Source organism: Macaca mulatta, chromosome 17, assembly GCF_049350105.2.
Source record: "Macaca mulatta isolate MMU2019108-1 chromosome 17, T2T-MMU8v2.0, whole genome shotgun sequence".
Classification (NCBI taxonomy): domain Eukaryota; kingdom Metazoa; phylum Chordata; class Mammalia; order Primates; family Cercopithecidae; genus Macaca; species Macaca mulatta.
The window spans coordinates 20753352-20770478 of record NC_133422.1 but is presented as its reverse complement, the minus strand read 5'-3'; the positions used below and the strand labels follow the sequence as shown (position 1 = coordinate 20770478).

The 17127-nt window shown below is 38.4% G+C and overlaps 1 protein-coding gene across 5 annotated transcripts in view; it reads right to left on the bottom strand.

Annotated features, from left to right (window-relative positions):
* NAA16 (N-alpha-acetyltransferase 16, NatA auxiliary subunit) overlaps positions 1 to 17127 on the bottom strand; it is a 66509-nt gene that overhangs the window by 24285 nt on the left and 25097 nt on the right. For all 5 annotated transcript variants that reach the window (XR_013407579.1, XR_013407580.1, XR_013407581.1 and 2 more), the window contains 1 exon segment: positions 15192 to 15298. Coding sequence is in view for 2 of the 5 variants with exons in the window: in NM_001266616.2 (NP_001253545.1) it covers positions 15192 to 15298 (107 nt within the window). In the remaining 3 variants the exon portion in view is untranslated.

Below are 17127 nucleotides of genomic sequence, written 5' to 3'. Positions count from 1 at the left end.
TACCACAAAACATACAATGAAGTTACACATAATCCTTCAAAAAAGAATATAAATACTTCTGAATAAAACAGATCTCCAGATTCAGAATTTCGAAACAAGATCTGATTACGAGGAGAAAAAGATAATGGAAAATTCATAGGAAATCTCCTACATAAAAAAAAAACAACAAAGGACTGATCATTCTGGTTCATTAGGCATACTTCTTGAATATATTATTTATATATATTTTTGTTGTTGTTGTTGTTTTGAGACCGAGTCTCACTCTGTTGCCTAGGCTGGAGTGCAGTGACGTGATCTCAGCTCACTGCAACCTCTGCCTCCCAGGTTCAAGCAATTCTCCTGTCTCAGCCTCCTGAGTAGCTGGAACTAAAGGTGTGCGCCACCATACCCAGCTAATTTTTGTATTTTTAGTAGAGATGGGGTTTCACCACGTTGACCAGGCTGGTCTCGAACTCCTGACCTCAGGTGACCTGCCCACCTCAGCCTCTCAAAGTGCTGGGATTACAGGCGTGAGCCACCGTGCCAAGCCAAAATTTACATTATAGTTACTTTATTTTTATTTTTTGAGACAGGGTCTCACTCTGTCACCCAAGCTGGAGTGCAGTGGCATGAACTCGGCACCCTGCAACCTCCACCTCCCAGGCTCAAGCCATCCTCCCACCTCAGCCTCCTTAGTAGCTGGGACTACAGGCATGCACTACTACACCTGGTTAATTTTTTATTTTTTGTAGAGACGGGGTTTTGCCCTGTTGCCCGGGCTGGTCTCAAACTCCTGAGCACAAGCGATCTGCCCACTTTGGCCTCCCAAAGTGCTAGGATTACAGGCATGAGCCACCACCCCCGGCCTTACAGTTACTTCTCATTCAGTAATTAAGTGAACAATTTTCTAAATTTTCTATGAAAGTGAATCTAAGAAGTTTTACTGAAGTATAAGACTTATTTTGCCCAAGTTTACTTACCATTTATATTTAATTAGGTAGTGTGTAATATGACAAATTAATATGTAATAGCTATTCTTCTTTAAAACAGTGTTTTGCCTCCGTTATTTTAAAATCAAGAAAGCCAATCCACTTAAGTATCTGAGATCACAACAAAAACATAAATGGCCACCTTAAATTTTATGGCCCAAATTTTTCCTACAATGTGAAAAATTTTCCAAGTTCAGCCACCTTCTCCTGGTTTACTTTCTTCTAACAGCTACATTAGATCAAGATAGAAGAAGCTTTTTATCTTGGTTAACAAAATCTAACCTAAGATAGTACTATAACTGTTATAATTTCCTAAAGTAGGTCCTTGGTGACCAGCTTCTACGTAAGAGTTAACTCTTTATTAATCTTAAAGACAAAGTCGCACAACATCATATCTGATACACATTTTTTTCACAATAAAGAGACAAATCACAGGTTTAAAATGCCACTGCAATATGAAAGTTACTAAATTAAGTATACTCGTTTATCAACAAGGACCAAAATTGCTGAATTAGGTTCTGATACAAGCACAACTACTAGTGATAATTTTGGTGCTAAAGAGGCTAGTTACAGAGGTAAACTGTCCAAGAACAGTGACAATAAAATGAAAGTAACTACAGAGATGAGGTGTGAGAAGGGTGGGACTTACCATTTAATTTAGAGAGTAAGGGGAAATTACCATTTCTTGAACATATTCAAACCAAGTACTTTACAAACTTTCTCATTTAATTAAAACACACATCAATGCTTTATGTATTTTCCCCAACTTTGTGAAAATACAAATATTCATATTCAAAGCACATGAGCACTGATGTCCAACTTCAATGGAACCAAAGGCATGTGTACCAACCCAGGCAAGCGTGGATGTTGACTCACTGAACGTCTTCACTTAAGAGCCTGACACTCACAAACGAATGGCTAAAAAACAAGTACTTCCTATCATCAGTGAATATGGAAGTCCAAAATTAATGTACACCTCTTCTTAGAGCCTTTAAACATTTTGGGGCTGGGTGCGGTGGCTCACGCCTATAATCCCACAGCACTTTGGAGGGCTGAGGCGGGCAGCTCACTTAAACCCAGGAGTCCAAGACCAGCCTGCGCAACATGGTAAAACCCCATCTCTACAAAAAAATACAACAAAAAATTAGCTGGGTGTAGTGCCCATGCCTGTAGCCCCAGCTTCTTGGGAGGGGAAGGCAGGAGAATCGTTTGAGCCCAGCAGGTGGAGGTTGCAGTGAGACAAGATCGCACCACTGCACTCCAGCCTGGGCAACAGGAGTGAAACTCTATCTTAAAAAAAAAAAATCAAAAAACTGATTTCCTTTTCTGGCCGGGGAAGCAGGGAGACAGGGTCTCGCTCTGTTACCCAGGCTGGAGTGCAGTGATGCACTCTCAGTTCACTGCAACCTTCACCTTCCAAGCTCAAGTGGTTCTCCCACTGCAGCCTTCCAACTATCTAGAACATGCCACTGCACTTAGCTGATTTTTGTATTTTTTTTGTAGAGATACTGCCTCACTACATTGCCCAGGCTGAACTCCTGAGCTCAAGCGATCCTCCTGCCTTGGCCTCCCAAAGTGCTAGGATAACAGACCTGAGCCACCACACATGGCACATTTTGGTTTCATGTATGACTTTTTTTTTTTGAGATGGAGTCTTGCTCTGTCACCCAGGCTGGAATGCAATGGCGCGATCTCAGCTCACTGCAACTGCCCCCTCCCAGGTTCAAGCGATTCTCCTGCCTCAGCCTCCCAAGTAGCTGGGACTACTCCACCACGTCCAGCTAATTTTTTTGTATTTTTAGTAGAGATGGGGTTTCACCATGTTGGTCAGGCTGGTCATGAACTCCTGACCTCAGGTGATCCACCCGCCTCGGCCTCCCCAAGTGCTGGGATTACAGGCAGGAGCCACCACACCCGTCCGTGTATGACATTTTAAAAAGTATATAGACCGTTACCTCTAGTTGAACAAAAATTCAACCAAATTAAACCAAACTAATTTTACTAATTATCTTTTTGTATACAGATTTTTATTCTTCAAGAAAACCTGTTTTTCCTCACTAAATCAGCAAAATAAAAGACAAACATATGTAATACACAGCACAGATAAGGAAAAAAAAAAAAAAAAGGACCACTGTGGCTCATGCCTGTAATCCCAGCACTTTGGGATGCCTAGGTGAGAGGATCACCTGGGCCATAAGTTTCAGACCAGCCTAAGGCAACATAGCAAGATCCATCTCTACAAAATAAAAAACTTAGCCAAGCATGGTGGTACATGCCTGCAGACCCAGCTACTTGGGAGGATACTGTAGGAGAATCTCTTGAGCCCAAGGGTTTGATGCTACAATGAGTTACAATTTCGCCACTACACTCCAGCCTGGGTGATAGAGCAAGACTCAGTCTCTAAACAAAGATTTAAAACAGAAAAAGAAACACTAGAAAAAAGAACAAACTAAACCTAAAACAAGCAAAAGGACACAATAAATTAAAAATTAATGAAATAGAGGAAAAAAGTCAACCAACCCAAAACTTGGCTCTTTGAAAAGATCAAGAAAATTGGCAAACCTTTAGCTAGACTGACAAAGTAAAAAAGAGAGAACACTCAAAATATTAAAACCAAAAATGATAAGAGGGGATATTACCACTGACTTTATAGAAATAACAGACTATGACACACATACGCCAATACTGTATAACTTAGATGAAGTAGACAAATATCTAAAACCATAAATTTCCAAAAGCCAGTCAAGAAGAAATAGAAAATCTGAATAAATCAGTAATGAAGAGTTTGAATACATAATTAAAAACTACCCACAAAGAAAAGTCCAGGCCCATATGACTTCACTGGTAAATGGTAAGTTCTACCACACATTTAAAAAAGTAGTAATACCAATTTTTCACAAACTCTTGCAACAAAAAAAAGAGAGAGAACACTTCCCAACTCATTATGAGGCCAGTATCACCCTGATAGCAAAATCTGATAAAGACATCAAAAGAAAACTAGGCATTTATCTCTTAGGAATATAAATGCAATATCCTAAACAAAACACTAGCAAATTGAACCCATCTATATGGAAAAAAAACTACCCACCATGACCAAGTAGGCTTTCACCCAGCAATACAAGACTGGTTTAACATCAGCCAGGAGTGGTGGCTCACGCCTGTAATCCCAGCACTTTGGAAGGCAGGGTGTATCACATGAGGTCAAGAGTTCGAGACCAGCCTATCCAACATGGCAAAACTCCATTTCTACTAAAAAACAGAAAAACTGGCCAGGCATGGGGGTGCACGCCAGTAGTCCCAGCTACTCGGGAGACTGAGGCAGGAGAATAGCTTGAACTCACGAGGTGGAGGTTGCAGTGAGCCAAGATCGCGCCACTGCACTCCAGCCCGGGTGACAGAGTGAGGCTCCGTCTTGGGGGGGAAAAAAATTGGTTTAACATCTGAAATCAATTAATGAAAATATACCATATATCAATAGGATTTTTTTAAAAAACCTACATAATCATCTTAATACAAAAAAAGCATGACAGAACTCAGTAACAGACTTTCATGATAAAAATGCACAATAAACTAGAAACTGAAGTGAACTTCCTTGACATTACAAAGGACATATATGAGAAACCCACAGCTAACACAATACTTAGTGGTGAAAAATCTAGATGCTTTCCCTCTAAGAGCAAGAACAAGACAAAGAACTCTCACCACTTCTAGTCAATATTGTACTGAAGGTACCCAAGGCAATTAGTCAAGAAAATAAAATAAAAAGGGTATGGATTGGAAAGAAAGAAGTAAAACTTTCTATTTGCAGATGACATGATCTTGCACACAGAAAATCCTAAGGAATCTATTAAAACATCTATAACAATAAACAAGTTCAGCAACATTTCAGAATACAAAATCAACATATAAAAATCAACTGTATTTCCACATACTAGCAAAGAATAATCCAAAAATGAAATTATGAAAACAATTTCATCTAGACTACCATCAAAAAGAATGGCATGCTTACAAACAAATTTAACATAAGATGCATAAGACTTGTACAATAAAAATTACAAAACACTGGTTGAAAGAAATCAAAGACCTAAATACAATACAAAGAAAGACATCCCATGTTCAAAGATTGACTTAATATTGTTAAGTTGAGGATACTTCCAAATTGATCTGCAGATTCAACAAAATTCCTATTAAAATCCCAGATGGCTGCTCTACAGAAATAGAAAAGCCAATCCTAACACATTCAAATAGAAATAAAAGGAACCCTCGATAACCAAAATAGTCTTGAAAAAGAACAAAGTAGAAGGAGTCACACTTCCTAATTTCTTTCTTTCTTTTTTTTGAGACAGAGTCTCGCTCTATCGGCAGGCTGGAGTGCAGTGGCTCAATCTCAGCTCACTGCAACCTCTGCCTCCTGGGTTCAAGTGATTCTCCTGCCTCAGCCTCCGGAGTAGCTAGGACTACAGGCGCCCGCCACTACGCCGGCTGATTTTTGTATTTTTAGTAGAGATGGGGTTTCACTACGTTGACCAGGATGGTCTCGATCTCTTGACCTAGTGATCCACCCGCCTCGGCCCCTCAAAGTGCTGGGATTACAGGTGAGAGCCATTGCACCCGGCCCACACTTTGTAATTTCAAAACTTACCACACTGCTACAGTAAGCAAGACAATATGGCACTGGCACAGACGGACTTTTAGCTTTTCTTGTATACTGATGTTTAACATGTTACAGAACCTTTCTAGCTATTTGAAAAACTGTCCCTCCAGGGTCTTGGCAATTCTTGAAGATAACAAAGGGTCCAACCAGGAGTATGTCTTTAATATGCAAGCTATTCAAAACCCAGAGACATATCTCCTCTATCTGGCTCTTATACCCCAAGAGGCACTATTCCTCTGCTTAAACATCCCAGGGCCAGGTGCCAGGCAACTAGAGACCACCCCGCCAGTCTAAAGTATGCCAAAATTATTCAAACTAAACTGTTCACCCTGCCCTGCCCTAAGGAAACCTCAATGAAGGCAGCAGCCTAATCCTTCCCCTCCCTCCTAACCACCGTAGTGTCTTCCCCAAGTGGCCCTGCATGGCATGGCACAGCATGCCTCCTGTCTCTAGGACGTGTATGATAAACTTTGTTTTTTTTCCTGAGCCTCTCCAGTGTCTCCTATTTTGGCTGCACCTGAATAACAACCTCATAAAAGAATAATACAAAACAATAAAGACAGTTATACACATCAGTGGAACAGACTTGAGAGTCCAGAGGTGAACCCTCGCATTTATGGTTAATCTCTTTTGGACAAGGCTGCCAAGATCATTCAAAAGGGAAAGAACAGTCTCTTCAACAAATGGTGCTGGGAAACTGGACAGTCACACACAGAAGAATGAATTTGGACTCCTACCACATCTTATACAAAAATGAACTCAAAATAAGAGTGAATGCCTCAATGCAAACTTATAGAAGTAAACATGTTTATAAATCTTCATGACCTTGGACTTGGAAATGGTTTTTAGATAAGACACAGAACGCAAGAGCAACAAAAGGAAAAAAAAAAAAGATAAGCTAGATTTCATCTAAATTAAAAATTTTTGTACATCAAATGACACCATTAAGAAAATGAAAAGACAACCCACAGCAGAACGGAAAATATTTTCACATAATGTATCTGATGAGAGACTTGTATCTAGAATATATTTTTAAAACTTCTGGCCCCGCATGTTGGCTCATGCCTGTAATCCCAGCACTTTGGAAGGGTGAGGCGAGCAGATTGCTTGAGTCCAGGATTTTGAGACCAGCCTGGGCAAATGGTGAAACCCTGTCTCTACAAAAAATGAGCCAGGTATGTTAGCGCATGCCTGTAGTCCCAGATACTCAGGAAGTGGAGGTGGGAGGATCACCTGAGCCCAGGAGGTCAAGGCTGCAGTAAGCTGAGATCGCACCACTGTACTCCAGCCTGGGTGACAGAGTGAGACCCTGTCTCTAAAAAACAAACAACAAAAAAACCTGAAAAAAACCCACAAAAACAAAACTTCCTTAAACTGAACTTTATAATAAAAAGAGAAATAACCTAATTATAAATGGGCAAAGAAACTGAAAGACATTTCTCCAAAGAACATATACAAAGGCCAATAAGCACATAAAAGATAATACCAACAGTAATCACAAAATGCAAAGCAAAACCTCAAGAAATTACCATTTCACACCACTATGATGGCTATCATCAATAATAACAAGTGTTGATGAGGATGTGCAGAAATCAGAACCCTCATATACTGCTTGTGGGAATGTAAAATGGTGGAGGAACTTTGGAAAAAGAGTCTGACAGTTCCTTAAAAGTTTAAACATAGAGTTAGCATTTGACTCAGCAATTCCATTCCCAGATGTACACCTAAGAGAAATGGAAGTACATCTACACAAAAATGTGTACACCAAAGTTCACAGCAGCATTATTCACAATAACCAAAAGGTAGAAACAATTCAATGTGGTATATCCACACAATGGAATGTTACTTGGTCATAAAAGGGAATGAAGTACTGATTAATGCCACAATTGTGAATAAAAATATTAAGTAAAAGAAGCCAGACCCAAAAAGACTATTAATAGATAAGTCCATTTATATAAAAGGTCCAGACTGGGAAATCCATAGACAGAAAGTAGGCTAATGGCTGCCCATAGCTGAGAGGGATATGAAGGTTGTGAGAGAATCACAGCTAAAGGATATGGAGTCTCTTTGGGGGATGACAAAATATTACACTGCAGTGATGATTACACAACTCTGTGAATATACTAAATATCATTGAACTATATACTTTCAATAGGTAAATTTTATGATATATTAATTATATCTCAATAAAGCTGTTACCAAAAAAAAATACTGGTGGGGAAGCTACTGACATCCTGATGGTAGAGGCCAGGGAGTTTGCTAAACATCCTACAATGCACAGGACAGACCTGCATTATAAAGAATTATCTAGCCCAACATGTCGACAGTAGAATTCTTCGTTAGGAAGGCTGTCCTGTGCCTTGTGGAATGTTTAGCAGCATCCCTGGCCTCCACACACTGGATGCCAGTAGCACACCTCACCTCACTGCAGTGACAATCAAAAACCTCTCCAGACATTGTAAAATGTCCCAGGAGGAAAAAATCCACTCCCCAACACCCTCATTAAGAAGTATTGCTCTAAAGAGGACTTTCCAAGATGGTTTTAAAACAACAGATGAACTTTCACAACAGAAATAAAGATTACCAAATCTGGTTCCACTAAATTTTAAACATTTCTATGTTAAAACAAAAACAGAAAAACCAACACAAGACAGGAAATATTTCAGGCACACTGCTAGTGGGAATACAAATTGATGTTTACAACCTTGTGAAAAACTAATTTATCCGTGTTTATCAAGAACCACAAAAATGTTCATGCCCTTTACCCACTGAATGAATCTGAGAGAAGAAAATATGAGAAGAAAATAATCCTAAGCAAAGCTAGTATAAAGATATTTAATAATAATAACTTGAAAAACCAAATTCAACAATGGAGGGATGGTTCTAAAAGGTTATGTAATAACTAAAAGGGATAATGAAGATTATATAACACCACAGTAAAAGCTTATGAAACTGCTGGGGCAGGGAGGTGGGTGCAGGTAGTTCATACCTAGAATCCCAGCACTTTGAGAGGCCAAGGCAGGCAAATCTCTCGGGTCCAAGATTTTGAGACCAGTCTGGGTAACATAGTGAGACCCCATCTCAGGTGCGGTGGCTCACACCTGTAATCCTAACACGTTGGGAGGCCGAGGTGAGCAAATTACCTGAGCTCAGGAGTTCGAGACCAGCCTGGGCAACATGGTAAAACCCTCTCTCTACTAAAATACAAAAAAAAATAAAATAAAATTAGCCAAGCATGGCAGTGTGCGCCTGCAGTCCCAGCTACTCCAGAGGCTGAGGCAGGAGAGTCACTTGAACCCGGGAGGCAGAGGTTACAGTGAGCTGAGATAGTGCCACTGCACTCCAGTCCCTGGTGACAGAGCAAGACTCCAAATAAAAAACAAAAACAAAAACAAATTTTAAAAAAGAAACTGCTAGGGGGAAAAAGAAGAACAAAATTTATGGTCAAAATGACTACAGCTACATAGATACACCATGATTAAATTCACAGTTAAAAAAAAAAAAACTGTGAAAGGAATTACATTAAAAATGTTCTTAGAGCTAGGTGTGGTGGTTCGCACCTGTAATCACAGTGCATCGGGATTCTAAGGCAGGAGAATCACTTGAGGCCACAAGTTTGAGATCAGCCTGAACAATACAGCAAGACCCGATCTCTACAAACTAAAAAATTAACTAGGCATCGTGGCACGCATCTGTATTACCAGCTACTCAAGAGGCTGAGACGGGAGGATCACTTGAACCGAGGAAGTCAAGGCTACAGTGAACTATGATTGGGCCATTCATTGCTCTCCAGCCTGGGAGACAGAGCAAGATGTTATTTCATTTATTTATAAAATAAATAAATAAATGTGTAAATGCCTTTAAATTGTATAGTCATGAGGTGGTTTATAACTGGGTTTTGTTTGGGCTTCCCTCCCATTTTTTAAGATCTTTCCTCTGTTTTCCAAATTTTCTATATTGTGATTATAGCACTTTTTTGATGAAAAATTACTTCTAAACTTTTGTGCCAAGTTACTCAGCACTTTTACTATTTGAGAACATGGAAACTGATGGAAGAGTGCTACAAACTTACACAAATGCCAACAGAAAAGTGAGGAGATAAGATTCCTTATAAATATCATCAATGTGAAAAGTTAATACACAATACATATTAGTTGTGTACCATATCAAACGGCTGGTCAAACATCTGACTCACTGTCCCACTGGACAGCTTATCTATGAGCATTACAGAAATAATTTGTTGGCATTATGACTCAGACCACCAGCAGACTATGGTACATATAAAATCTTCTCATTAAACTGCTACAGATGTTGTGAATACTATGTTAGTCGTTTCCAGTTTTGATTTTTTATTATTGCTGTTAATGCCAACTCTGGAACAGAAGGACTCTGAGGCCCAATCAAAAATACTACTAGGCAAGGTTCTTTATTCACACTTAGAAGAAATGGACACTATTTTATAGAGCCAGTAAACAATTATTTACAATAAAAGTTTGATCTGGGCTGGGCGCAGTGGTTCACGTCTGTAATCCTGGCACTTAGGGAGGCCAAGGATGGCAGACTGCCTGAGCTCAAGAGTTGAAGACTAGCCTGGGCAACACAGTGAAACCCTGTCTCTACTAAACTGAAAAATTAGCCAGGCATGGCAGCGTGCACCTGTAGTCCCAGCTACTCGGGAGGCTGAGGCAGGAGGCTCGCTTGAACCTGGGAGGCGGAAGTTGCAGTGAGCCGAGAGTGCGCCACTGCACTCCGGCCTGGGCAACAGAGCAAGACTCCCTCTCCAAAAAAAAAAAAAAAGTTTGGTCTGATACAATATGTGAGAGACTACAATACAAAACAGATGAAAACATCTGTGCACTTCAAGTATATAACAGTTATTTTCTAAAAGTAGGAGGTGTTCTTCATTTTTTTTTTCCCTGAGACGGTCTCAAGTCTGTCGCATAGGCTGGAGTACAGCGGCCTGATCACAGCTCACTGCAGCCTTGTCCTCCAAGGCTCACGGGATCCTTCCACCTCAGCCTCCCAAGTAGCTGGGAGAGAAGGCACATGCCACTATGACCAACTAATTGTTTTTGTTTTTTGTAGAGATGGACTCTTGTTATGTTGCCAGGCTTGTCTTGAACTCCTGGTCTCAAGTGATCCTCCCACCTCAGCCTCCCAAAGTGCTGGATTATAGGCGTAAGCCACCATGGCTGGCAAGTTGTCCCCTTTTTAACTACTCATAAGAAGAAAACAGTACATATTACCAGAACATTTAAAGGTGGTTATTACCTATAAATACACAACTGATATTTTCAATGAGATGACATCCACAAAAAATTAAGTTAGAAATACTCTTACCATTATCTTTAGTAAAAATGATACGATTTCAGTAAGGCATGACAGACACTGGAATCCCTATGCTATATATAGCAACCTAAATTGTTTGTTTAGTTTAATACTACTTAACAGATTTAAGGTACATAAAAAATATCTTCTATAGGTTAACAAGGATATCCAGGACTTGAACTCATCTCTGTACCAAGCAGACCTAATAGACATCTACAGAGCTCTCCACCCCAAATCAACTGAAGATACACCCTTCTCAGCACCACATCGCACTTATTCTAAAACTGACCACATAATTGGAAGTAAAGCACTCTTCAGCAAATGTAAAAGAACACGAATCACAACAAACTTGTCTCTCAGACCACAGTGCAATCAAATTAGAACTCAGGATTAAGAAACTCACGCAAAACCACACAACTACATGGAAACTGAACAACCTGCTCCTGAATGACTACTGGGTAAATAACAAAATGAAGGCAGAAATAAAGATGTTCTTTGAAATCAATGAGAACAAAGACAAAATGTACCAGAATCTCTGGGACACATTTAAAGCAGTGTGTAGAGGGAAATTTATAGCACTAAATGCCTACAAGAGAAAGCAGGAAAGATCTAAAACTGACACCCTAACATCGCAATTAAAAGGATTAGAGTAGTGAGGGCAAACAAATTCAAAAGCTAGCAGAAGGCAAGAAATAACTAAGATCAGAGCAGAACTGAAGGAGATACAGACACAAAAAACCCTTCAAAAAAAATCAATGAATCCAGGAGTTGGTTTTTTTTGAAAAGATCAACAAAACTGATAGACCCCAAAGCCTCACTCAAAGACTGGCAATTTTTTTTAAGTACTTTTCAAAACAAGTAAGCAAATGTATATCATCTCAGCAAGTTATCTGTTATGGACAGGACATCTATATTCGAACCAATAAGAAAACAATATTAACTTTAACAAAATCTAACTTAAAAGGGGTATAAATATATTTTTAGTAACATTTTATTCTTATTTACAAAAGAAAAGAACACCTTGATATCAGAATTTATAGATTCTATTTCAACATTAAAGAAAGCTGGGAAAATGAAAATTTCTCCTTTTCTTCACCAAAGATTCCTTCCAAAACCTCACTGACAAAAGTAAAATGAGGGCCATTTCAAATACCTACCTATGTTTTAAAAAACCTTATGGAACTTGGCCGGGCGCAGTGGCTCATGCCTGTAATCCCACACTTTGGGAGGCCAAAGTAGGCGAATCGCTTAAGGACAGAGTTCAAGACCAGCCTGGTCAACATCATGAAACCCTGTCTTTACTAAAAATACAAAAAATTAGCTGGGCATGGTGGCAGGCACCTGTATTCCCAGCTACTTGGGAGACTGAAGCAGGAGAATCGTTTGAACCCGGGAGGCAGAGGTTGCAGTGAGCCAAGATAGTGCTACTACACTCCAGCCTGGGTGACAGAGCGGGACTCCATCTCAAAAAAACAAAAACAACAACAAAAACGTTATGGAATTTGTCTGACAATCACTCATTGCCTTCCACTCTACCCAAACTCTAGTTTGTCAAAAAAATTAAAATGCTGGAGACATTTAAGAAATACATTTCTTGCAAATGTACTACATTTTAAACTAACTTCAAAAGACAATTTCATTTTCATGCTACCAACATGAATTACTCTATAATATTTGGAAACTTACAAACAATAACTGTTTATCAGACTTCACCTCCTTGAAATCCTTCCTTGAAAGTTAAAAATCCACCTAACTGCCAAAAACAGGTTTCACTGCTGATTAGAAATGTGCAGTTTTTTAAATGGTTTCATGGGGTGCAGTGTACACTGCTCAGGTGATGGGTGTACCAAAATCTCAGAAATCACCAGTAAATAACTTATCTGTGTAATCACACACCATCTGTTCCCCAAAAACTACTGAAATAATTTCTTTGAAACTACAAAAAAAGTCAAACACAAAACTTACAAAATTTAACTAAAAAATATTAAAAAATAAATAAATAGGCTGGGCGCGGTGGCTCAAGCCTGTAATCCCAGCACTTTGGGAGGCCGAGGCGGGCGGATCACGAGGTCAGGAGATCGAGACCATCCTGGCTAACACGGTGAAACCCCGTCTCTACTAAAAATACAAAAAGAAATTAGCCGGGCGTGGTGGCGGGCGCCTGTAGTCCCAGCTACTCCGGAGGCTGAGGCAGGAGAATGGCGTGAACCCGGGAGGCGGAGCTTGCAGTGAGCCGAGATCGCGCCACTGCACTCCAGTCTGGGCGACAGAGCGAGACTCCGTTTCAAAAAAATAAATAAATAAATAAATAAATAAATAAATAAAAGGTTCTCATAAGTAATTACAGATACATGTGGCCAAAATTATTTGAGAAACAGTTCTTAGACTTGCAAATTTTTTCTCACTATACTAAATTGAGATAACTTGAGCTCAATTTTCTGCAGTTTAATTCATTTTGCAAACACACTTGGTCTTCTGGCATTTCTAATAGCATTCCTGTTGCTTGCTTTAAAATTAAACTAAAGAGATGGTTCCTATATGAATTAGTGTATTCTCAGTGCCTTATTCAAAAATATAATTTTCATGCTTTATATAAAATACCAAAAAAATGTTTAACATTTTTGTAATGGCAACTTTGGATCAATATTGGAAGAATTTTTAAAAAGTAAAAAGCCTATGCCTGCGAACAACACCCTGTGAAAGCCCTGTAATAGCTTAAGAGAAACAAATCCTTTAATGTCCACTGCAGTCAGCAGCTGCTGCAAGACCGTTATAAAAGAAGTACTCTAATTCACATACATAAGATTTCTTTCTATTTCTGACATTTTATCCAACCTTTCTTCTCTGTCACCCTCACCAAAAAGAACAAAAGAATTTTACCCAATGTTAAATAATCTACAGAAATTATTGGCAGGCACTGGGTACACGTTTACATAGGAATCAATCACTATTTCTCAAAAAACTGACAGCAGAAACACTGCAGTCAAATAGACCATACAACAGACATTAAAGAATCGTTAAGGGTTTTGTTTTTGTTTTAACATAAATGATGTTTTATTCTAATTGGGTACTAGAGATCATCAGTTGTTTCTTTTGTTTATGAAACCTGCTGCCACCGGTAGGAAAATGCCAATCAGCTATATCTACAACTGATATTTCCAACATTGTATTATTCACAATCAGTGCAAATTTACAAATTATTATGAATCAAAGCTAAATAAATAAAAAATGAAAGAAGCTTAACTAAAAATTGTTTTGGCATTTCTAATAAAATCTTTTCCTTATCCACTAGTAACTTTAAAAAACTGACTACAGAAAAGACAACAAGATTTTAGACTTTAAAAAGTAAGAAGCAACACTTGGAAATAAAAGTATAACTTGCTTTCTATTAACTTTTAATTGTCTTTCTAATTTAAGACCAAGATTTAAGTGCCTATTTTCTAAAAAAAATTTTTTTTTGAGACGGAGCCTCACTCTGTCACCCAGGGCTGGAATGCAGTGGTGCGATCTCAGCTCAATGCAAGCTCCACTTCTCGGGTTCCCGGCATTCTCCTGCCTCAGCCTCCCAAGTAGGTGGGACTACAGGCGCCCGCCACCATGCCAGGCTAATTTTTAAAATTTTTATTAGAGATGCGGTTTCACCATAGATGGTCTCGAACTCCTGACCTCGTGATCTGCCCACCTCGGCCTCCCAAAATGCTAGGATTACAGGCGTGAGCCACCGCGCCTGGCCTATTTTCTAATTTTAAAAAGCAGAAAGACAATTCTTTATTCAAGAACTAGCTAAATCTGTATTTATTAAATGCAGCCTACTGATTAAAACTAGTAATTTACACCAGTAATTTGACCAAACTGCATTTTACTGTTGCACTAACTCAATTACTCAAGCTCTAACTTTAAACGCATGCATAACTAATTTAAAAATCCATAATCGTACCATAAAATAATAATCATAGAATAAATATATACCTTTGGTAACAATGTCAAATTTAAAATGCTACTAAAAGAAGTATATCCATTAAAAATAAACAATCTTTATAATTGTAGTGCTTTCATAAACCCTCTTACTTTGATATCACTTATACTACAGGCATATAATTTCAGTACATTATTAGACTGAAAGTAAAGTAACATTACTAAAACAGAGAAAATGCTTAAGTAATAGCACATTATTTACATGGACATCTTTCTACAATTTAGTAAAAAGACTAAAGCAAATCTGAATAAATACCAAATTTTACCTTTTCTGTATTGTAATATAAAGATTTCAAAGTAGTAAACAAGGGTGGGCATCCTTTACTGAAGTTAACCCTCAGGAACTTATCCATTAGTTCTCTAAATCTTTCACCTAGAAACAAAAGCATACTTTGTTATTCTTTGGTTCATGCAAACAATTCTTAAAATGATTTTCTAAGCAAAAATAAAGCTCCCTCAGAAACAATTATGCTCCTATCCAATTTATAAACCAAAAAAGTCAAACAGTTTTAAGTAGAGTAAAAGTTATCAACTATCCATTCTGAATTTAGCACAATATCAAATATCTTTCCTAATCTCTCACTGACTAGCACACTCAGTCTACAGCTCAAAACCCTGCAGATATGCAAAAAGCACTCTGCAGCAGACTATTGTAACCAGCACTATATTCAAGTGATAGCCACAAGATCTTTTTAAACACTAAGTTGGTATTTGCAAATGTCTTCCCAAATCAATTTGTCATTTACTTCAACATTCATTCATTCATTCCACAATGATGTGTCAAGCACTTACTACATGCCAGGCACTGTTCTAGGTATTGGGGATATAGCAATGATTAAAATTTAAAAAAAAAAAAAATTAATTCTACCCTAGAGAACTTAACATCTCAGTGAGTGAGGCCAACAATAAAGTAAATTGATGTTAGACATTAGACTAAGCTCTGGGTATTCTAACATTAGAACTAAAATAAACAATCTGTTTGCAACATCAAGTACATAATTCTTTCATTGCTAAACCCCTACAAATGATTTTTGTCATCACCTTTTGAAAGCAGAGAGTATTCAAAGAATTTTAATTTTAAATACAGAGATATAAGAACTTTTTGACAGTATGGACTAATACATAAGGACATGGATTTACATAATCATTTGGGAAAAAAAAACCACATATATGTCATGAACGATTTAGCCTCAAGTAGGATGATTGAAAGGACCTCCTAAGATTTCTTAATGAATCACAACACTGCACAACAAAATCTAACAACCCAAAATGGTTATTTTTATTTGTTGTGACTGACCATGTTGAACAAAACATGCATGCATACTCAATATAATTAAATGTCATACAAAAATTTAACTCGATTAACTATAAAGACTGTATTCAGATAATCTCTAATCTCTTAGATCATACACAAAATACTGGGGTGTTTTTGTTTTGAGACAGAGTCTCACACTGTCACCCAGGCTGGAGTGAAGTGGTGTGGTCTCAGCTCACTGCAACCTCCACCTTCCAGGTTCAAGCAATTCTCCTGCCTCAGCCTCCCAAGTAGCTGAGACTACAGGCGTGTGCCACAACGCCCAGCTAATTTTTGTATTTTTAGTAGAGACGGGATTTCACCATGTTGGCCAGGATAGTCTTGATCTCTTGACCTCATCATCCACCTGCCTTGGCCTCCCAAAGTGCTGGCATTACAAGTGTGAGTCACCACGCCTGGCCAATACTGGTCTTTTGAAAAATCACAGATTACGAAGACAACATAAAACTTCATCCTGGGTTAAATTACACACCATTGCTTCTTTAAAAGTCAAAAATAGTTTCAGAGACTGCATCTTTCCAGTAATTCCTCTGGTGTACGACAAAAGCTAACAATATTGTGGGAGACAATAAGAGACGCTGTTTCTTAGAGGAATGCAGACTTCTCCACTTAATTGTGTGCAACCTTGGGCAAATAACTTGTCCATTAAAAACCTCGGTTTTATCACTGTAAAATGAAGGCAATACCATCACTGGCCTCAAGAGTACACTTGTATGGCTCAAACGAGGTAAGACATAACAATAAACAATGTCTTCCATATAGTAATCACTCAATAAATGCCTCATCTTCTCTGATATCTGACAGTTTTTATATTTTAGAGTTAATATTTTGTTTTCTATACTTGCAATCAACCGCTGAGAAAACAAGCCTTTTATCTACACGGCAGA